At 49.1% G+C, this 22972-nt stretch overlaps 1 protein-coding gene across 1 annotated transcript; it reads right to left on the minus strand.

The window, feature by feature from the left end:
• Positions 1 to 2216: 2216 nt before the first annotated feature.
• On the minus strand, positions 2217 to 3242 carry LOC106827318 (olfactory receptor 10AC1-like). The gene has a single exon (XM_014835091.2). The coding sequence runs from the start codon at positions 3240 to 3242 to the stop codon at positions 2217 to 2219; it is 1026 nt and encodes a 341-aa protein (XP_014690577.2).
• Between the last annotated feature and the right edge of the window lie 19730 nt (positions 3243 to 22972).

The raw sequence follows: 22972 nt of genomic DNA on the forward strand, positions 1-22972 counted from the left end.
GAGCACCCACCTCAGGGGGAAGCAGGAGGTCAGAATGGAGATGGCGTGGACGGACGGACAGAGACCGCCTTTCAAGGGACTTCGACGCAGTGGGCAGCTCCGTGCTTCGTGTTCCATGCTGCCTGCACAGAAGATAGAATTCTTCCCGGGCTCCGAATCAGCCTTCAGGGATGCTCGATTTCTCCAGTCAAGAGTAGGCAGAATTTACCTGCACTGATGCTACCTCTAAGACTCCTAGTTCCTGAATGGACCCTCCAGGGGATATTTTTAGGAAAAGTCCCCTCCTGGAATCTGGGACTCCGGCCTTGGGGTACCGTCAGGGCTATGAAGGTCTCTGAGTGCAGTTAACTTGCCAAGTTGCTTCCGAGGCTCCTTGCACTGGGAAGTTGGGTCCGAGAATTGCTGGATGGAGTTCTCGCAGCCATCTCTGACGCTCTGAGAAGAGACCCCAGAGCGGGATGCAGTCTTACAGACTCAAGAGCTGTGTCTCTGGCCCGAGAGCCGATATGTGAGACCCCCAGAGAACCCAGAGCTTGTCTGGTTTATTCCTCCGTAAGTGTTTATTGAGAAGTTCATGGATCTTGAAACATAAAAACAGGGTCCAGGATCTGGCTTTAAAGAGCTCACAGGCTAATTGTGGGGGAGGTGGGGGGGGGGGAGGTGGGTGGAAAGTGAAGCAGATGCTAAAATGATATTTCAGAGTGACAGTAGTTGTATCTGAGTGGAGGAAGGACAGGCTACCATCTTAGTCCGTTCGGGCTGCGATAACTAACTGCCACAGACTCGGTGGCTTAGAAACAACAGACATTTCTTTCTGACGCTTCTGGAGGCTGCAAGGCTGAGATCAAGGCTCCAGCAGAGGCCGTGTCCAGTGAGCACCTGCCGCCTGGTTCATAGGTGGCCGCCTTCTTGCTGTGGCCTCACATGGTGGAAGGGGCGAGCGAGCTCCTGGGGTCTCTTTTATAAGAACACTAATCCTGTGAATGGGGGCTCCACCCTCAGGAGGCCTCACCCCCTAAAGCCATCCCACTGGGGATGAGGTTGCAGCATATAAATTTGGGGGGACAAAAACATTCAGTCTCTAGCAGGTATGGTATTTGGGCTGATCACTGACTAATAAAGCGATTAGCAAAGGGCACGGATCTTAAGTATGCATCTTGATGAAGGTTTGCACACGTACATACCCACGTAATTACCACCCAAATCAAGATAGAGAGCATTCCCAGTGCCCAATCTCCCCATGCCCTCTGCCATCCGAATCCTTCCCCCAGGCAACCACTCTTATCACATCGACCACCATAGATTAGCGTGTCATTGGCCTTTATTTCAACGGAGTATGTACTCTTTGTGTCTTGCTTCTTACGCTCCGTAGTATGTCTCTGTTGTGCTTGTTTTTTGCTGGTAACTTTAGTTCCTTCTTTTTCTTTGCTGTGTAGTATTCTATTGCGTGAATATGCCACAAGTTGCATCTATGCCATGTTCACGAACATTTGCATTGTTTTCAGGTTTTGTCTATTGTAAATAATGCTGCCATAAACTCCCTGTCCATTAGTACTCATTTTTTCTTCAAAAGATACCATGTGGCTGCAGTTTAGAGCAATGATTCTCAGCCAGGGGTGATTTTGCTCCCCAGGGCATATTTGTCAATGTCTGATGACATTTATGATTATTACAACTTGCCGGGTGGTGTGTGCAACTGGCATCTAGTGGGTTGGGACAAGGGATGCTGCCAAACATCCTACAATGCATGGGATGTCCTCCCACTGTGGAGAACGATCCAGCTCAAAATGTCAATATCATGGGCCAGCCTGGTGGTGCAGCAGTTAAGTTCGCACGTTCCGCTTTGGCGGCCCGGGGTTCACCAGTTCGGATCCAGGGTGCGGACATGGTGCCGCTTGGCAAGCCATGCTGTGGCAGGCGTCCCACATATAAAGTAGAGGAAGATGGGCACGGATGTTAGCTCAGGGCCAGTCTTCTTCAGCAAAAAGAGGAGGATTGGCAGCAGATGTTAGCTCAGGGCTAATCTTCCTCCCAAAAAAAAAAAAAAAAAAGCCCATATCAGCAGAACGAGGCTGGAGCTTGATTTTGGAGTCCTCATATGCCATACTCAGGTTTACGTTCAGTGGGCCCTGGGGAGCCACAGATGGCTTTGGAGTGGTGAGATTTCCATCCATGGGGGGGAGGATTTCAGGGCAGACACCACCTGGCATCCAGCATTAGGTGACATCAGCCTGGCGGACAGTCCCCGGTGTCCTGTGGCTGACCGCCCGCTGCAGCGCGCCCTGCACGTCCCGGTTCCGCAGCGTGTAGATGGCCGGGTAGAGCAGTGGTGTGAGATTGATGTAGATCAGGGACACGAGCTTGTCCTCCTCGAAGGAGCGGCTGCTCAGGGGTCTGGCGTACATGGCCGTGGCACAGCCGTAGTGGAGCACGGCCACGGTGAGATGCGACGCCACCGTGTTGAAGGCCTTGCGGCGGCCTGCGGCCCCACCGACCCCCAGGATGACCGCCAGCACCCTGGAGTAGGAGAGCAGGATGAGGGCCAGGGGCAACACCAGCAGCACCAGGCACGCTGCCAGCAGGACGCGCTCCTGCAGGTCCCGGTTCCCACAGGCCAACACCAACACCGCCGGGAGGTCACAGAAGACGTGGTTGACCGAGCCCCCGCAGCAGAAGGGCAGCCGGAATATGGCGGTGGTGAGGCCTAAGGCCAGGACTGAGCCCCCAACACAGCAGGAGGCGAGAAGACACCAGCAGAGCCCCGTGGTCATGAGCTGAGGGTAGTAGAGAGGGCGGCAGATGGCCAGGTAGCGGTCCAGGGCCATGGCAGCCAGCAGCAAGCACTCGGAGCCTCCCAGGGCCACAAAAAGGCCCATCTGGGCAGCACAGGTGGAGGGGGCCACCGCGTGGCCGCCAGGAGGCAGGAGGAAGCCAGCAAGCATGCGTGGCGTCAGCACCAGCGTGTAGGCCACCTCCACAGCGGACAGCGCCCCCAGAAAGAAGTACATGGGCGTGTGCAGGGCAGGGTCCGTGACGGCCAGGCCCAGGATGAGCAGGTTTCCTGCCAGTGTGGCCAGATAGAGCGGCAGGAGGAAGGCAAAGAGCAGCCCCCGTAGCCCCTGGGGCCACCTGGAGAAACCCAGGATGACAAACTCCTGTGGGGCGGTCCAGTTTGACTCGGGCCAATGGCTCATGTTGGGACCTGGGGGAAGACAGGCATGCAGGCTGGAGAGGAGAGTCATGGTGACTCCCAAACCCCATTCCAAGAAAATACGCATCCTTGGCCTCTGCTAGGCTGGGAACCTGCTCTCAGGTTTCTATGGCCTGTCCTTGTCTCCCACACCTCCACTCCACCCTCCCCCAGGGACTCAGGGTTTCCTCCCCAGTCCAGTACTTTCCACCCCTCGTTTCCCGCAATCCAGTGTCCTTCAGGAATTCAGATGTCTGGAGCCACTGTCCGCTCTCCCTTCTGGCCTCCTGTGCCCCGTGCTTTGCCAGGCACCCAGGCGTCTCCTCCATGCCTGTCACCCACCCTGCAGTTCGCTCCAGTGTCCTAAATCCCACATGGCCCCTGTCCAAGGAGCCAGGCATCCTGGGTTCCTGCCCCCAGTGATGCAGCTGAGGGCTGAGCACCAGGGTGGAAAATGACTGAAGGCTTCAGATTTCTACCAACAACCTCTTCACTGAGGGGGCTGCTTCCGAGTGAGAGAGAGGGTCCTTCCAGCAGACAGAGCCAGGGGTCAGGGGCTCGAGCGGCATTCGAATCTCCTGTTCACCGAGGCCCACCTGAGCCCCCACGCTCTCCACTCCTGGGGGAGACTCCCCTCCCAGGGCTTGGATGCCAGACCAGGTGGAATCTTCTCTTCACCTGCCCTGATCTTTGCTTTTTATTTGATGTTTTTGTTTTCTTGCTCTTAGCTGGATTCAGGACAAACCCACGGTAATCCGGGGCCTGTCGTTTCTCTCTGACTCAGCTATAGGGAAAAAAACGACAAGGGGAAACGGTCCACCCCTCCCCATGTTCTGATGAACTGTAGACTTCACGAGCGATAGCGCCCACTCCCGGGGCTTAAGCTGTGATGAAAACCCTAAATGTGTCTCAGGACCCACTCCCTTCTGTCAGCTGCAGACGGCAAGCGTTCCCACCATGTCCCACCGACACTTCCAGTGCAATCCGTCCCGGACTACAGGCATTATTTCTAACCCAAACTGCCCCCTTCTTCTGTGAACAGAGTTAGCCCGGCGCCAAAATTGGAAATCAGGAAGTCATGTAGATGAGTTCCCTTTTCTGCACCGTCAAGGACAACCGGGCACCGTGTCCCGTCAAGTGCACCTCAGACTCCAGAATTTCTTCTCCTTTCCCTCACAGACTCTTGTTTTCTCTTTCCTGAATGTTTACAACATATCCCCACTGGTCCTCCTGCCTCCACTCTGCTTCCTTCTCATCGTTCTTTTGTGCCACCCACTGGAAAGACCCTTCTAAGCTGCACATACTAATTCTTTGCTTAACTCTCCCTTCTTTACCTTCAGGATCAAGTCCAAAGTCTTCAGCACAGCACCCGGGGTCCTTCAGCCCTTCCCACTGGGACTTCCAGCTTCATCTCCCGCACCGCAGGCTCGAGCTGGAGTGAGTGACCCACCAGTCCCCAGTGGACAGTGCCTTTGCACGTGCTCTTCCAGAGTCCTGGAACCCTCCAGAGTCCCCTCCTTGTCTACCTGGAAAAGCTGGAAAAATTCTGTTAGCCATCCAAGGCTGAACTCACATGCCGCATCCTGGGTGAAGACTCTTGTCCCCGAGGCAGGTTTGGTGTCATCCTCTGATTCCACGGTTGTTATGGCAACTCCACTAAACTCAGTCTCCTGGAATCAAAGGTTTGAGTCGTATTTGTTGTTTGCTGGATTACTCTAAGTGAAGGAATTAGTTACTCGATCCTCATTTCTCCCAAATATATATCACCTCTCAGTGTCCCTATTAGGTCCCTAAACTGAGTTTCTGGTCCTGGAACCTCAGAGTCAGAGGCCTCACCCCTTTACGACAGCCGATTGCCCCAACTTCTGTCATCTCCTCCCCGAAAATGCCCCTCGGCGTTTACCATCCATGTTGCCATCAGTCTCAGATGGGGTACATGCAATCAGTCATTTTCAGGGTCAATGCTCCTCCCCCCCCCAAAACTACCAGAATCGTGTTCATCTCCTATCCCAGCCATCAAATGTCAATCAATCGTCCTGCTTTCCCTTTAACTCACTCAACTAAGGGACACATTTTTCTCTTCTTCTTTCTCTTCATACACCCTAATCTTAAAACTTGACCCCTTTGAAACCTAATTCAAGCTCCTCTTTCCTAAAGAGCCTTACCTGGTGAGGTCAAATTGCTACCTCAGGCACTTACATACGTAACATAGTGGATGCCCAGCAAACTACCAGATCAGGCTGGCATCGATGTTGATGCTGCCATTCTGCTGTCAACTGAGTCATTCCTTGACATTTAACCAATGGCTCCTCTCCTCTCGGGAGGCTGGCAGTGCATCGAGGTCATTTTTATAGAGCCTAGACCAACACCCACTGCATTGCAAACCATGAAACCCATCCTTGACCATCTACCGTGTGACGGGGAGCTGGTCATGACGTATCATGATGTGCCTGGTTCCTCACCCGAAGACGAGAGAGTTGGATCAGATGATCTTTAAAGTTTCTTCCAGTTCTGATATTTTATGATTCTATCAAAAGTTGTGTTTATGGTTATGCTTTTATTCCCAAGGTAGACCATTTTTTGAAAGATATTTTGGTGTTTCAAGAGCCCATAAAGAAGTCTGAAGACGCCGGTTTAATCTAGAATATTAGGTCTGCAAGGGAGATGTTAGCTCAGGCCCAACGTAGTTGACGTCAATTTACGGATCTTAGATCAGTGCACATATCAAAACAGCTCTTCCTAGACATCCCCGTGTGTTCGTGTAAGGGTCCCTTTGCACATGTGTGTGCGGTGTCCAGTGCATTGTGGGATGCGTTCTGCCTCATCACTCCACTCTGGGCCAGCCTCGGATAACAGGGATGTCTAGGGGCTGTGAAGGGGGTTTGGTTTCTAGTCCTACCTGTGATGTTGCCCAAGTCTCATCCTTTCTCTGGGTCATGGGTTCCTCATCTGTCCCCGTTGCTCAGGGACTCAGGCTCTGTGGCCCCCAAGATAGAATTGTCTAGTTCTCTGGGGACAGGGGCCTCTTCTTTGTTTCTCTCGGAGCCAGGATGGCACAGCGCACAAATGGGGCCTTTGGGTTCACACACCCCTGGGTTTTCATCTCACCTCTTCCACTGACCAGCGTGGAAAGCTTAGAGAGCCGTTAACTTTCTGAAGCACCCACAGCCTCATCCACCCCACAGAATTGCTTTAATCGTTGACCGAAATGATGCGTGGAAAGCTCCTCGCACAGCCGTCCCTGCCTACGGGAAGTATAACTGAATGAAAAACATCACAATATCAAGACACCCTTCGTCCTTTGGTTCGCTTCCGGCTCCCTGTGTGTTTGCTGCGTTTCACCCAGCTGAGAGTCTCAGCATGGAAGGGTTATCTGGAGAAATCGGACAGCCAGGGGGGAGAAGGAAGCGCAGGCCGCTGGGTGGCGGAGGCCACAGTAGAGAGATGACCTTCCCTCTCTGCTCTGATTCCAAGACCCGGATGTCTTCACGTTTCCAGCCACTTGTTTCTCTTCCTCAGTCCCTCCCCCAGCTTCTCCTCCTGGAAAATGGCCCAGAGACACTGACCTTGCCTCCAACTTGCCTTTCATTGGCAATAGCCCTGTATTCCCTCTAAACACCGATGGGACTGAGAGAACAGACTCAAAACAACAACCACCACTGCTATTACCATTACTGCTATCTGTTGAGCCCTGATAATGTGCAGGTATGTTCAAAGCACACTGCATGCACAGTATTGTTTAATCCTTGCAAGATCGCTAAGAAGTAGTGGGCATTACTATGATTCTTAATTTACAGACGAGGAAGCTGACACACAGCGTCTCCCTTAATTAGGATTTGTCTCAGGTCTGACTGGTTTCAAAGTCTGTGCTCTTAAGTAGGGGCAGCCTGCTCTTCTCTGTATCTCTCTTATCTGTCGGTCCTTCCCCGCCCAAATGAGGGGAATGAAATGGGGAGGGACTGGAGGAAAGAGAAGAATCAGACAGAGGCAAAGAGGCACAGACACAGAGGCAGACGACCCGGAAACAGGCAGAGGCGCGTCTGCGGAGGGCGGCGGCCGACAGATTCACAGATTCGGAGTGAAGACGTGTGCTGTTTGGTAGAGCATCCGCAGCCCAGGGGTGCACCAGGCTCTGGGCTAACCGAGAGACAGAGACAGACAGACAGAGAGAGAAACAGAGAAGGAGAGATGAGACAGACAGACAGACAGAGACACAGAGAAAGACAGACACACACAGAGACAGAGAAACAGAGAGAGAAAGCCAGAGATGGAGAGATGACACAGAGACACAGAGAGAGACAGAGAGATAGAGACAGACACAGACAGACAGAGGTGAAGAGACAGAGAGAGACAGAGGGAGAGACAGAGAGAGAGAGACAGAGATAGACAGAGACACAGAAAGAGATAAAGACAGAGAGACAGAGAGAGACAGAGACAGAAAGACAGAGACAGACAGAGAGACACAGACAGAGAGAAATGGAGAGACAGAGAGAGACAGACACAGAGAGAGACAAAGAGAGAGAGAGACACTCTCCCGTGGCCCCCCAGCCTTCTGGCCCTAAGCTTCCCTCCTAAGCTTCCCTGCCCACGAGGGCTTCCGTTGGTGAATTCTGGCTGGGGCTTTGCACACCATCCCTGGCACCCACACCCCGCAGGAGCCATCTTCCACGGCGTCCCTGGAGGAAAAAGACCAGAATATGGAAATTCACTAAAAGGAGACCTCCAGACTCAGGGCCACCAGACCCCGAATTGCGGCCCGACTTAAATCCTCAGCTCCTCATTGGCCAGGTGCATTGCCCAGCCTCCTGTCCTGGAGGGAACAGACGTGCCAGCAATGACTTCTGAGACGGGGGGAGACCCAGTCTGGGTTGAGAAAGTGACTTGAATTCTGTTTGGAAGAGATGCAGGTTCCAACCATCACAATATGGACCCACTGTACCTTTTTGTTCTCATCCTCCACCATCCTCTGCCCCCCTCCTTCCTTGCAAGCCACACAGCAACCTGCACGCGCCACCATCGCTCATTTCTCCCTGACCTTACACTAATTCTCCATATCAGAATGACCTTTCCCCACCTGGAAATCTACTCATTCTTCACGGCCCAAGATCAAATGCGAGCTCGTTTGTGAATAAAAAGAATAAAGTAGCAGAGTAGATCGTGGAAGGATTTTGTAGAAAAAGGGGAGCAGACAGACTCCACCGCATCATTCTCCCTCTTCTCGCCTGATCTTCCCCTCCTGCTCCCAGGGACTCGCAGGAAGAGAAGAGTCACTTAATAGGTTTCCCGGGGCCCACTTAAGGGTCTGGCTTGATCCAAAGCCCCGGGGCCTCATTAGTGATCTTCTCCCCCTACCGTGGACCCTGAGGAGCAGGAGGGTCTCAGAAGGCTGGAGGCTGGAGGGATGAGAAGAGGAAGGACTTGGGAAACCTGAACTGGGGTCTCCCGGGAGAGTCTGAGACGTCGGGGCCGAGGGGACAGGAGGCCACCTGCCGGCAGTGACGAAGAGACTGTCCGCAGCTAGAGCTGGCGGCAAACTTGGACCCGGGGGAGCGAGTAGCACGAAGCAGGTTGGCAGACAGCTCCCTGGAGAGAGGGAAGTTACTGCTCTCTCCACATTTTCCCAAAGTTTGAACCAAGGGTGGCCGAGAGACTGAAGATCTCAGGATGGATTGACTGGTGTGGTCGATGGGGGCAGACATCTTCATCACCATCATCGTCACCGGAAAATACTCCAACGTGCTGAGCAACCAAACCCCACAACACAGACTTCTTGTGTTCTCGTTGTCCATTTGCAGAGAAAATTATAGCAATGCAGAGTGTGTGGTTTTGGGTCATGCTGTTCCCACTTAATATTGAATTCCACACATTTTCCACGTTGCTACGTGTTCTTCTGAACTGTCCATTTCAAGTGTTAATTTCATTTATCTTTTAAGATATGAAATACCTGGTTCACAATTCAAAGGGTGGAAACGTCGAGTCTGCTCCAGGAATCCTGCCTCCTGACTCACCCGGAGGCAACAGCGTTGCTCAGGTCTGCGGTTCTCCTGACAGAGAGATGTGAGATCTATATAGGATAGTACCCACATGGATGTGTTATTTGCTGTTTTAAATTGACAAAATGTTAGCGGTGTCCCCAAACTATTACGTATATGTCCTCTTTCACTTAGCAGTAAATCTTGGAAATCACTTGATATCGATATTTTTTAGTTTAACAAACACTTACGTAGTGTTTACTGTCTCCCAGACACTGTTCTATGGTGATAAAAAACCATCGATCCATTCAATCCTGGCAGTAACTCTATTGTGTAGGCCCCATTATCATCACTAGGGCACTAGGGCATAAAGATGGGGAGTAACTGGGCCGTGGTCGCACAGCTGCTAAGTGGGGAGGTAGGATTTGGACTTAGGTCGTGTGCCCAGGCTTTCATCTATCCTGCTGTGCCTCCGTGTGATGAAGAGTGTCCTTGTCCTTTTATCACATTGCATCACATGTCCTTTTACGTAGAGGCCATAATTTATTTAACAAGTCCCCACTGGAGGACATTTAGATAGTTCCTGATCTTTGGCTCTTCCAATCAATACTGCAATGAATAACCTCGTCCTTATGGCCTTTGCCACGTGTGCAATTAGTAGGTCAAAGGGTCTGTACATATTAAATTGTCTAAGCTTTTTTTTTTTTTTGAGGAAGATTAGCCCTGAGCTAACATCTGCTGCCAATCCTCCTCTTTTTGCTGAGGAAGACTGGCCCTGAGCTAACATCCGTGCCCATCTTCCTCTACTTTATATGTGGGACGCCTGCCACTGCATGGCTTGCCAAGTGGTGCCATGTCCGCACCTGGGATCCGAACCAGCGAGCCCTGGGCTGCCAAAGCGGAACCTGTGCACTTAACCGCTGCGCCACAGGGCCGGCCCTGTCTAAGCTTTTTTGTTAGTTATTGACCTGTTACTCTCCACAGCTACTGTAGCACATTGCGCTCCCACCTGGAATATATGAAAATACCTGTTTCTGCACCCCTTCACCAACCCAGTGCTCATCACATGGTTTTGTCATTGACGATTTGACAGAAATGCGGTGTCTCGGTATAATTTTAATTAGCATTTCTCAACAAGTGACATTGACCTTCTTTTCATATTTTAAAAAGACATTTGTATTTTTTGCACTGTTTATATTATTCTCATATATATATTTTTTGCTTTTGATTCTTTTTCCTATCAATTCTAAGTAGTCTCTAATATACACATTAAACGAATTAAACTTAGTCTGTATAGGAATTGCAAATCGTTTTCCTGGTTTGCCACTTGTCTTCTGATGTGTTAATAGCGGGTTTTGCACTGCAGAATTTTTTATTTCAATGTAGTCAGATTTATCAATATTTTTATATCTTCCAGGTTGTGTTTCATACTTGAAAGACTAGCCACACTCTGCAACTAAAAATTATCTGCCTATGTTTTCTGCTTAAACATTTGTGGTTTGATTTTTTGAACAATTAAATGTTTGACCCATATTCATTTTATCCCTTAAGACGTGGGGTGGGAATCCAATTTGGTTTTTACCAGATGTTTTAAATCTGATGATTTAATCAGATGATTTAAAAACTAACCATTATAATTGACATATAACAGACCTAAGAAAAGTGCACAAAATAACAGTCCAGTTGGATAAATTTTCACAAAGTGACAAAATAAAACATTAGCAGAATTCCACAAACTCTCCTCATCCCCCCTTACCGTTGCCTTCTCTCTTCCCCAAAGGAAAGATTATTCTGTTTGTTAGAAACTTATATTAGTTTTGCTTGGTTTTGAGCTGTAAAGTACAAATTCTTTTGTGTCTGGAAGCAAGGAAAAACTTACAGACACATGGTGAACTATCAGTACCCCGTTTCGTTGTATACAACGGAGACCCAAACCATGGACTGATTCTAAGTAAGTAAAAAACAACCACAACAACAGGGGCCGGCCTGGTGGCATAGTGGTTAAGTGCGCACATTCCGCTTCGGTGGCCCGGGGTTCGCCGGTTCGGATCCCGGGTGCAGACATGGCACCGCTTGGCAAGCCATGCTGTGGCAGGCGTCCCACATATAAAGTAGAGGAAGATGGGCACGGATGTTAGCTCAGGGCCAGTCTTTCTCAGCAAAAAGAGGATTGGCGGCAGATGTTAGCTCAGGGCTAATCTTCCTCAAAAACAACAACAGCAAAAACCAGGATTTAAATAAAAGAAAGAGGGAAAGGAAAGAATAAACACTGCCGACGGTCTGGGAAGAGCGAATCCTATTTGCACATTTTTTCGGGTCCATTGATTAGCTGTAAACTAGCAAGGAGGTCAGAAAAGTCTGACTTTATGTAGGCTGGCTAGTGGTATCAGAGAAAATAATTTCAGTGTTTTTAGATTCACCAGAAAACCTTCAGAGTTTAGCTGTGGAGAATAAATTACAAGCTATCTGTCTGCAATGTCCGATCTGTAATAAAAAATTACCTGGTATGCAAAAAAGCAGGAAGATATCACCCATAATGAGGTGAAAAATCGATCAATCAGAACCAAACCAGAAATGACGCAGAGGATGGGTTCAGTAGACAAGGATATAAAGACGGTTATTGTTGACTGCATTCCACACAGTCAAGAAGCCAGAGGAAAGACTGGACGTGTTAAGGAGAGACATGGAGTATGTAAAAAAGAAGAAAATCAAACTTTTAGAGAAGAAAACTACAACATCCAAATGAAAACCACACTGAATGGGATTAAGAGTAGATTAGACGATGCAGAAGAGATTCATGAACTTGAAGACATTGCAGGAGAAACGATCCAAAATGAAATACAGAGAGAAAAAAAATGACTAAATCAAGTGAGTCATCGAGTTAGAGACAAATTCAAGCAACTTAACATGTGTGTAATCGGAATCTGAAAGGAGAGGAGGGAGCAGAAAAATATTGAAAGAAATAATGATCCCCAAATTTCCAAGTTCAATGCAAACTAAATCCACAAATCCAAGAAGTTCAACAAACCCCAAGCACTAGAAACATCAAGAAAACAATGAAATAGCTTTAAATCAATGGCAAAAAGAAAATATAAAGATATCTAAGTAATAAAGACACTGTATACAGAGGAATAAATACAGGAGCAACAGCCGACTTCTTTTCAGAAACAACGCAAGCCTGAAGACAGTGGAGGGACATCTTTAAAGTATTAAAAAATGTCTGTACCCAGTGAAAATATCTTTCGAGAAAGGAGACAAAATTTTAAAATTTCTGAATGTACAAAGGCTCAAATAATTCATCACCGGCTGTGAATCTTCTAAGATGTGTTGCAACTGATGTTGGCAAAAGTATTTGCAGAGCAGAAAAAGGCTTTGTTTGACAAATGTACAAGGCTTGTGAAGATAGAAGGTTTTTATAGTCTATGGTTATTAACTGCATTATTTATCAGCAAGTACCTTTTGATAACTATTTCAGCCAGTTGTGTTATAAACCAGTAGCGTCCGCCATGAACTTTATTTGCTCTTCTGAACTTAATCTTCTTCTTTGAAAATATTCTCACCTGTTGTTGTTACTTGCTATTTATAGAGGCTAATTCTTCAATCACTTCAAACCTGAGCAGTATTAGTAAAAACCGTCAACTCATCAAGAGGCAAGGAAACCCACTCGAAACCACCTGCCTTACTTTGAAACTGACTATTGATGTTGCTTTCAACGTCCTCAGCTCTTCGAATGACTCCTCTCGCCAGAAGGCTAAAAATCTTAGAATATGTCTATTTTCTCCATACACATTTTCTTTTTCAGCTGCCTCCGTCATGATTTAATGAACTCACCATTGGTAAGTGGCTCTCCTTGCTTGGCTAATATAATGGGCCACTCAGAAACTTCATTTACTTACAGCCTCATTTTTATTTTTTATTTTTGTGAAGATATTCTGATATGACGAGTTGTTCTCTTTTAAACTTTCAAGTTTTTCTAACTGTTGCTTTCCTGTGAATTGGGAATATCACGATGATGAATGTTTAGTCTGGTAACGTTAATGTGTTTTGTATTCTTTAGCACAGCTGTGGTGTCATTACATAATAAACACAGTGCTTTGCCATTGAAATCTATAACAAAATAGTCTTCACTCCACTGGGTCTTTTTTATTAAATTTTTTTTTTTAAAGCATTGGCACCTGAGCTGACATCTGTTGCCAATCATCTCTGTTTCTTTTTTTGTTGTTGTACTTCTCCCCAAATCCCCCCAGTACATAGTTGTATATTCTCATTGTAGGTCCTTCTGGCTCTGTTATGAGGCACGCCACCTCAGCATGGCTGACGAGTGGTGCTAGGTCTGTGCCCAGGATCCAAATTGGCAAAACCTGGGGCCACCGAAGCAGAGCGTGCGAACCTAACCACTTGGCCATAGGGCTGGGCCCCCTCCACTGGGTCTTTAAAGTACAGTATTTGAAGCCCACTTTTCTTGTTTTACAGAATAGATATACACTTGTAAGTTCAAAAACTGTTGCAGTACAGTGATACATATGGCGGTACAGAGACCACATATTGTCTCTCTTGCAACTGCTTGACTCTGCCTTCATAGTGTGGATGATCATGGTTATGTCCCAGTAACACTCTATTTATGGACACTGAGATTTGAACTTTGCATAATTTTCATGTGTCACAAACTATTATTCTTCTTTTGATTTTTCTCAAACATTTAAAGACGTAAAGTTGTTTTCAAGCTAGGGGTGGTACAAAAACCTGTGTTGGGCTGGATTTGTTAAATGGGTCATAGTTTGCCAACGGCTGGTTTAGAGAGAAGATTAGAGTGCTAAATTCCTATGTTAGAAAAGAGAAAAGATGTCAAAATCAATGACCTCAGTTTCCACCTTAAGAAACTAGAAAAAGAATAGCAAATTAAATACAAAGTAAGCAGAAGAAAGGAAAAAATAAAGATCAGAGCAGAAATCACCAAAATGGAAAATGGAAACACAATAGAGAAAACTAATAAAATGGAAAGTTTATTTTTTTGAGAAGAGCAATAAGATTGATAAGCCTGTAGGTGGATTGATCAGGAAAAAAATAAAGACACAAATTATCAACATCAGGTAATATGTGGAGAAATGGAGCCATATGCTCTTCTCAATAGATGCAGGGAAAACGTTTGGCCAAATCCTACATCCATTCCTGGTAAGTTCTCAGCAAACCAGAGAGAGAAAGGAATTTCCTCTGCTTAATAAATAACAAACAAGCTCGAGTGAACTTTGGTGTCTGTATCTTTTGAGGAATTGGTCCACTGTATCTGAATTGTTGGATTTACTGACATAAAACTGTTGACATATTTTAATATCTGCAGGATCTCTGGCTATGTCATCTCTCCCTCTGGACAGTGATAAATTCTGTCTTCTCTCTTTTTTCCAATTCATCTGGCTAGACTATTAATTTTATTGATCTTCTCGAAGAATCAGGTTTTAGTTTCATTAATTTTCTCTATTAGGTTTTCTATTTCATTGATTTCTCCTCAAATATTATGTCATTTCTTCTTCTTGCTTTTGGCGAGTCTGATCTTTTTCTAGCAGCATAAGGTGGAAGCTGACTTCGTTAACTTTAGACCTTTGTTCCTCTCCATTATAGGCGTTTATGGCTACTTCCCTCCAAACACTGTTTTAGCTACATTGCACAAATTTTGATACATTGCATTTTTATCATTCGGTTCAAAATACCTATTCATTTACTTTTTGATTTCTTCTTTGACCAGGTTTTCTGCACATATTTTGGGGCTCTGTTGTTGGGTGTATATATGGTTATAACCGTATGTATTGCTGATGGATCAACCCTTTGATCATTATAAAGTATTCTTCATCTCCAGTTACAATTTTTGGTCTTGGAGTCTACTCCATTTGGTATTAGTGTAGTCATTCCACCTATCTTTTGGTTACTCTTTATACGGTATATCTTTTTTCATCCTTTTACTTTCAATCTATCTTTGTCTTTTAATCGAAAGTGATAATCTCGTCGATGGCATATAGTTGGATCATTTTTTAAACCCATTCTGCCAATCTCAGCCTTTTGATTGGAGTGTTTAATCCATTTACATTTAAAGTAATTACTGGTAAGGAAAGACTTACTTCTGCCATTTTGCTACTTGTTTTCTATGTCTTATGTCTTTTTTATTCCTCTATTTCTCCTTTACCGTCCTCTTTTGTATTAATTAGATATTTTCTAGTGCATTATTTTAATTCCCTTGTTGCTTCCTTTAATACATGTTTTTTGGGTTATCTTCTGAGTGATTTCCCTGGGGATTACGATTAACGTCTTAATTTAAAACAATCTAGCTTGGATAAATACCAACCTAATTTTGATAGAATACAAAAACACTCCTCCAATATACCTACATTCTCTACCCCCCTGCTTTGTCTCTTATCATCCTACTAATTATGTCTTACAAGCCCATCAACACAGTTTTAATAATTTACTTATTTGGACATATTTATAATAGCTTATTTAAAGTCATTGTCTAGTAAATCCAACATCTGAGATTCCTCAGGGCCGGTTTCTATTGACTGCTTTTTATTTTCTGTGTATGGGCCACCCTTCTCTGCATGAGACTTGCAGAGATGTATCATGTGTCATTTACATGATGATGATACATGATACATGCTTTGCATGTATCTTTTTTTTTTGCATAAAACTGGACATTTCAAATAACATGATATGGCAGCTCTAGTAACCAGATTCCCTTCCCCCTCTCAGAGTTTGTTGTTTTTGCTCTGTTATTGTCATGCTGTTGGCTTAAGTGATTTTCTTTGATGGATTCTGTAAATTCTGTGATCTTATTCCTCGTGTGAAGCCCTGCTCAGTTATCTTGGCTCTCAGCTAATGACTGGACAGAGCTTTCCTTATCTGCCTTAAACCAATAAGTCTTCCAGGCCTTGCCAAGAGGCCCCTGTGTGTTGGAGCCACCTTCAACGCCCCTGCAGTCCACAACTCTGCCTTAGCTCTCACCTCCTGCTTGCTCAGAGTCTCAAGGCCAGCCGGGTGTGAGAGGTTACAGCTGTCTAAACATTTCCTGGGCTTGTGCACAGCCCCATGCACGGGCACGGCCTTCTAGATCCCCAGGAACAATATGTCAGAGCCTTGCAAAGCCCCTTGCAGGCTTCTCCTTCCCAAAATTTTCCCTTTTTTTGGTCAGCCTCTTGTTTGCCTCACCTGATACCATCACCCCAGGCAGCTGCAACATTATCCAGCTGCCACTGATTGTTTTTGACAAATGCCAGGGGCAGAGAGCTTTACTCCCGGTGTGAGTTCTTCATCAGAGCGAATGTGGATAGGGACAACTCCTGTGGATGGGGATTTTCTAGGGGGTCACCATACAGGTCAAGTGCTGGCAATGGGGATGGGGCTTTTGGGGGAAGCTTCAAGCCCATGTGGCCCCCTCCAGTGGCTGGTAGGCTGATGCTTTTCACAGCCTCTGTGTTTCCAAGCCTCCTGGTTTCCAAGGCTACCACAAAGCTGGGGAGAAGGGGATGGAAATAGGGCAAATTAAAATGCTCTGAAGTTCACAGTTCTTATAGATACTCAGCCATTTCTCTTGAATAAACTCCCCCCAAACTGTGGTTAATTGCCAAAGTCCTGGAAAAGGTTTTGACGATTTTTGGCAATGTTTTTGTTGCCTTTATGGAGGAGCAGGTTTTCAGAGGTCCTTATTCTTCCATTCTGGGAGGGCTTGTCCCCTCAGATTGACTCTCAATTCAATACACGAAAAAAATGAAGATGCAATATTTTGCTTCTGCGCAAACATCAGCAAAAAGCTTTAAGATGTCTAAATCCAGCGCTGGCAAAGGTGAGAGGAAATGGGCTTTCTCGCACGCAGTTGGTGGGAGTGGAACTTTCCGGATGGAAATCTGGTACTTGCCCCAACAAATTGGAATTTCAAGTCTCCTGTCTGCCTGGTGGAGCCCCTCGGGTCAGAGATTCACAGGGTTGGAGGAGCAGCGTTGTCCTCCCAGGTCCGAGGGCAGAAGGAGGGCGTTTGCAGAGCGGATCATGGGGGGGACCTCCACCTGTTGCCCCCAGAGGGCAGGGCTCTGTGCTGTTCTGTTGGAGGAAGGGGGTGCTGCCCCCAGGGGTCTTCAGGAACCCCTCACAGATGGCTCTGGAAATTGGAGGGATGGAAGGGTCCCCCTTGATTTAAAATGTACCTGGGACTTCATTTCTAGGTATGACTGAGCGAAGACAGGGAGAGGTCCATGCCATTGAAAGAAGTCTATTACTCAAAGTTCCGCAGAAACCAGGGAACATGGAACCCTGCAGGGCCAGGCGAAGCCTCAGTGCACCCAGGAGACGGGGAGAGACACAGGGCCAGAGAGGAGCTGGGACCGTGCCTTCACTGCTGCTGTGGTGGGGAGCAGCCAGGTGGAGGCATTTGTGACCCGGCAGGAAGTGAAACGCACATGTTAGGGTCTGTGGATAAAGGGTTTGCAAGGCGATTTTCGCTTGTCCGCAAGAGCCAGACCCCGGGGGAGATGGAAACAGCTTTGGCTGGTAGTTTGGCCTTGAGATCAAGGGATGCCAGATCATCCATAACTAAATGTGTAAGAATAGGTTAGAACACCCCTTTCGTCACAAGCTTGGGCTCCACACTCTGGGCCAAGCGTAGCAGCCCAAGAGGACGGAATGCTCTCTTGTGGGAACTGGGGGGCCCGTCGTCATTCTGCAGATGGGCAGATGGAGATCCAGACTTACAGAGGAGGGGCGCTCACATCTCCGCAGAGACTATCCTGGGGCAGGACTGGAGCCAGACGTCTGGGCCTGCCTTACGGGCCCCCGTTTCACACCCGCTTCCCAACACTGGACCTCATCCTGCTTCTGTACAGTGGCTGCTGCCCCGGAGGGGCCGGGTGAGTCTGCGCTACTCCTGAACTGTTCTCCAGCTGGAGGGGCCTCCCCAGGCTCCCCATTCTTCCCCACACTACCCAGACTCCTATCTGGGTACAGTTGGGGGAAGCTGTCCCCCTCTCCAGCCACTAGCCCAGTCCATCCCCTCGAGGGCTCTGGAATTCTTTCCAGGGAAGCCTGACTCCTTGATGTAGGTCCTGTATCTGAAACTCTCTGCCTCCATCTCCGTCTGCCTCGGGGCTGGTCTGCGGCGTCAGTGAGAACGGGGTCCCTCCTTTCCCCAGGACCCTCACCTCAGCTCTCACTTTTCCAGACCCAAGGATCCTGGGGGCAGGTCCTGAGGAGGAAGAATGCTTGTGGATCCTCCCTGTGTGGCTTCGGGGACCCCTCCCCCTCCTCTACCCACAGAGTTTGCAAGCACAGGTCTGGGTGATAACAGGAGGTTGGCACCAGGATGAACTGGCTGCCACAGCGAGCAGCCCCCACCCAGGGATGCTGCCACGCAGAATGCGCCAGCTGTTCCCAGCATCCCCATGATGGTTCCCCAAGCTACCGCCTTCTTCCCATACCATACCAGTGCCCTTGGGTCTCAGCCCCAGAGAGAACCTGAGCCTAGAGCCTACCCTTAATCCTAGGCTGGAGCCAAAGCACCCAGGACCCGGACCCCTGAACCCTTCTGCAGGAGATGCACTGGGCCACCCGGCAGCGGCCAGCCCAGAGACCTCGATACCATAGGGAAGCCTGGAGCCCACAGCCCGGTGCTGGGAGCCTGGAATGAGGAAGGGGGAGACCAGAATGGAGAGCCTGGCTAAAACCCCTGCTCCACAGCCCAGAGTGGCACCGGGGACAAAGGCCAGCCGAGTGAGCTCAGCCCTGAGTACCCAGAGGCCATCCTTCAAATCTATCGTGTCCCCTTCACAGCAGTAATGGTTTTTAATAAAACGTCTGTCTGTCTGTCTTCCTTATATGGTTAGGGCACTTAGGGTTGCACCGGCCCCAGGTGGTAGCAGCCCTGGGGGGATATTTCTGGAATGAAGGAACCGGCGTTGCTGGTGTAGTTCCGTGTGCTGCCACCAGAGGGCAGGGCTGACCCCACACGGTTCCCCTGGGACATCAGTGGGCACCCACGCCTTTCCCTGGGGTGGGACCGTTTCTCCTGAGAATCCGCGCTCTCCCGCCTGGGGTGATGGGTGAGGGTGCTCTCGGCTCTGGAGCCGAGCCACCCCTGGGGGCTGTCGTGGTCTCACTGCTCACGCGAGGTTCGTGTTTTCACTCTGGTCCTCCAACTGTGCCACCACCTCCAAGTTCAGAGCCTCTTTCTCCTCCTTCCCGGCTCAGGCTGGGGCAAGTGGCTGCTCTGTGCAGGGTTTGAGGACGCCTGGGCCACTCAGCTGTGTATCCAGGCCTCCTGTTTTCAGCCTCGCTCCTCATCCCCACCCACTGGGGTCCCTGGGTCCCCCAACCCTGAGTCCCCCCCCTTTCGCAGTTACTCCTGCAGGAACTCAAGCTTCTGTCTGTTTTGCTCTGCTTGGGCCCCTCCCATTAGCACATCCATGTTTCCTCGGACATGGGTGGACAACCCTCGGCTGCTCTCAACTGTTTTCATGTTCCCTAACCCTGTGGGTTTTTAAATTTCATTTATTTACTTATTTTTTCATTTATTTACTTACTTATCATCAAAGGTAAGGTGCCCTGATTCTGAACTCTTAAAAATAAATGCTGCCCTACTTTTTTCTTCCTTTTTTTTTGGTGAGGAAGATTGGCCCTGAGCGAACTTCTATTGCCAATCTTCCTCTGTTTGTTTTTTCCTCTCCAAAGCCCCAGTACATAGTTGTATATCCCAGTTGTAAGTCCTTCTATTTCCTCGATGTGGGACGCTGCCACAGCATGGCTCGATGAGCATGTGTAGGTCCACGCCCAGGATCTAAGCCCGTGAACCCCAAGCCACCGAAGTGGTGGGTGTGACCTTAACCACTAGGCCACCAGCCTGGCTCCTACCTTTTTTTTTTTTTTTACTCTTGTAAATTTCAGACTCAACAGATGGGCAATTCCAGTAAAAAAGAAAAAGAAAGAAAAAAAAAAAAGGAAAGGAAATTAATAGGGCTCTTCAACAGTCCCCTAAAACCACCACCCTCCCAACAGCAAATCTGATATCCCCAGGTTGTTCCAAGAAAGGGAGATGGGGGTGGGGGAGGCGGGGGGTGGGGGGAAGAGCTGATACAGAGTAAGACCAAATTGCATGACTTGCTGGAAAAGAAGATAGAAAAACCAGCGGCCTCAGTAGGAACCTGGGGTCCCTCCCCAGCCTCCCTCACTCCCTCCCTCCCCCTCTCAACCCAGCGCCTCTGGTGCTGGTTGTCGAATTTCAACCAGCTAGGAGTTTTGAGCCCAAAACGATTTCGACAGCAGGAAAAACTACCTGTTGCCCTTGAGCACGGCTGCATCGGTAAAGGGGGGGGGGGCCACCCCGTCACTGGGAGAGAGCTCGGAGGAGGAACGGACAGAGGGACACAGAAATGTAAGACTCCTGCCGCCCGGTGCCTTGTCCTTAAGTGGAAGCTCTCCCAGGCCTCAAGGGACATGGACAGAAAAGAGGGTCTCACGTTGCTGGGCCTGGAATGCTGTCCTGGGGGGGCCGGGGAAGGCAGGCTGCTTCTCCCCTCTCAGGTCTACCTCGAACATCACCTCCTCCGAGAGCCCTCTGCCCCCATCCCTCCCGCCCACGGTCGCTGTCATTCTAAGGGAGCGTTTCATTATCTGCCAGTGACTGTGTTTGCTACCCTGTTTCCCTCCAGAACGGGAGCGCCGCTGCCCCACGGCAGAGCGCCCTGATGGTCCCAGATGGCCCGCAGACCCCATCTCAGCCCGGCCCCACGCACCCGGGATGCAGGGCGAGTCCCACCGGCCAAGATGCCGTCTAGGACGTGGTCCTAGGCCTGGGGGGCTGGCCAACCTGGGCGCAGCGGGCTGGGGGAGACCCGGCAGGAGGGGACCCCGCGCCCTATGAGCCGCAGGGCCCCACTCACTAAGTGGTCTAAGCCACTTTCGCCCACTCGTTAAGCCTTTTAAAAAAATAAATTCCTTGTTGTGGGTTTTCAGGCGGAGTGGGGATAAATATGTGTGTTTAACAGCCACGCCTCCCCCACCCCCCGCCCCAGATTGTTCCAGGTGGTCAGTAGGTCTGGGGGAAGCTTAGGTGTCACATCCTGCATGTTCTGGGGGCAATTATAGTTTTGGCCCTGTTGTTATGGAGAAGCGGAGGATGGAGCAGAGCAAAGATGTTGAAGCTGACGCAGACACTCACGTATGCAGCCAGTGTCCATAACAACGCACATCTGGGGGCCCGTGGAAGGCAGTCAACACCTTTCTCTTCCCGTGCTGAGTTTGCGATCCAGAGACACACACACAGGAGTCAGACATGTGGAAGTGACAATACCAGCTTCATTACGACGAATACTGAATGGGAGGCACCACCTGGAGCTGGGACCACATGGGCTGCCCACGTGTGCCTGCCAGCCAGGGGTCTTCTGTGAGGGAAGGGAGAAGGACCTGAGGACCGGCTGCCCCTCGGGGAGACTGGGTGGGGTCTGCCTGGAGTACTCAGTGCCTTCTGTGAGCTCAGCAGCACTGTGTGGCCAGGTGAGCAAAGGGCGGAGGGCGTGGGAAGGCAGTCCATACTTCCTGGAAGTTATCAAAATCCCTTTCCGGGAAACGTGAGGTGTGGGAGACAAGTGTTGCCCATGGCCTAAGATTTTTCCAGATCCCAATTTATTTCCCAGTGGGGAAGGCCACTTTTGTAAATAATCGGATCCCTGGCACCTCATTTTCAGGTAACTGGGCATCATGCATCCCAAATATGGTCAACGGAAACTGATGTATAGCAAACAGTAACACTTTAGTGAAAAAAACCACAGAGAGATGTTGCCACAACTCCGTTGAAGAGCTGCATGCCAGTGACCTAAAAGGCATTGACTGTGTGCACCAGTGGGGTCAGGGCCACGGGGAGTGGTCTTTTCTGAGGAGTGGAAGAGATCTGAAGAGCTCTGTTCTGTTACGGTGACCTCAGCCCCACAGAGGGTGGCCTCGAAGGAGTATGGGGAAGAGGGAACCCCCCGCCTTCCAGTGGGTCTGAAGAGCGATGAGTCCCCTCCATTCCAAGTGACTTGCTCAAGGGGAGACCAGACCCCCGGGGACCCTTTTCTGAAATCTATGAGAAGCTTCAGGAGACCAGACCAGCTGCGCCAATTTCCTTCCACAGAAGCCTTGACCCACAATGACCTGCATCAGGATCTCTCGCGATTACTGCTCTAAAGTGTGCCTTCTAAGACTCAAGGCAGATAATTGTGAAATTATGATTCTGTCCTTTATCTGCCTTCTGCAGAACTTCAGACGTCAGGCCTGTCAGCTTTTTCTCACCAGAACAGCCCTTCCACCCACTGGCCGTGGCTGCAGCGTCCTTTCCCGCCTGCCCCAGGTCTTTGCAGGAAGGCCTGGATGATGTCGGTTCCAAACGGTCTGAGGAGATGAGAAGCAGAAGACGGCACCGTCTGTGAAGATGGAGGGCTGGAGGTGTGGCTCCTACTGGCTCCTGAGAGCCAGTTCTTGACTTTTCAAGGATTTTGTGAGCCGGTTCACATCACATTGGTAGCTTTAGATGGACCAGAGCAGGCTTATTGACACCATAGAAACTGGCAAATGCTATCATTGAGGGCTTTGTGTTCACTCAGAGAGCCGGTTGTTGGTGCTCACCGTCACACCACTGCCCCAGTGCCCTGCTGGCTTTACCACCTTCGGGGACCACACTCGTCCTTACGGAAAGCAGTTTCCCTCCTCCTGAGTGAACCCCAAACCTGCTCCCCCTTCCTCTTGAGCATGCACACACAGCAGTAAGAGCCTACGCAGGTTTCTTTGCAACCATAAAGGCTAGAAC

This window comes from Equus asinus, chromosome 14 (genome assembly GCF_041296235.1).
Source record: "Equus asinus isolate D_3611 breed Donkey chromosome 14, EquAss-T2T_v2, whole genome shotgun sequence".
Classification (NCBI taxonomy): domain Eukaryota; kingdom Metazoa; phylum Chordata; class Mammalia; order Perissodactyla; family Equidae; genus Equus; species Equus asinus.

Excerpts from the sequence above, each read along its gene's own strand:
- LOC106827318 (XM_014835091.2), bottom strand. The coding sequence starts at position 3,242 with ATGACTCTCCTCTCCAGCCTGCATGCCTGTCTTCCCCCAGGTCCCAAC.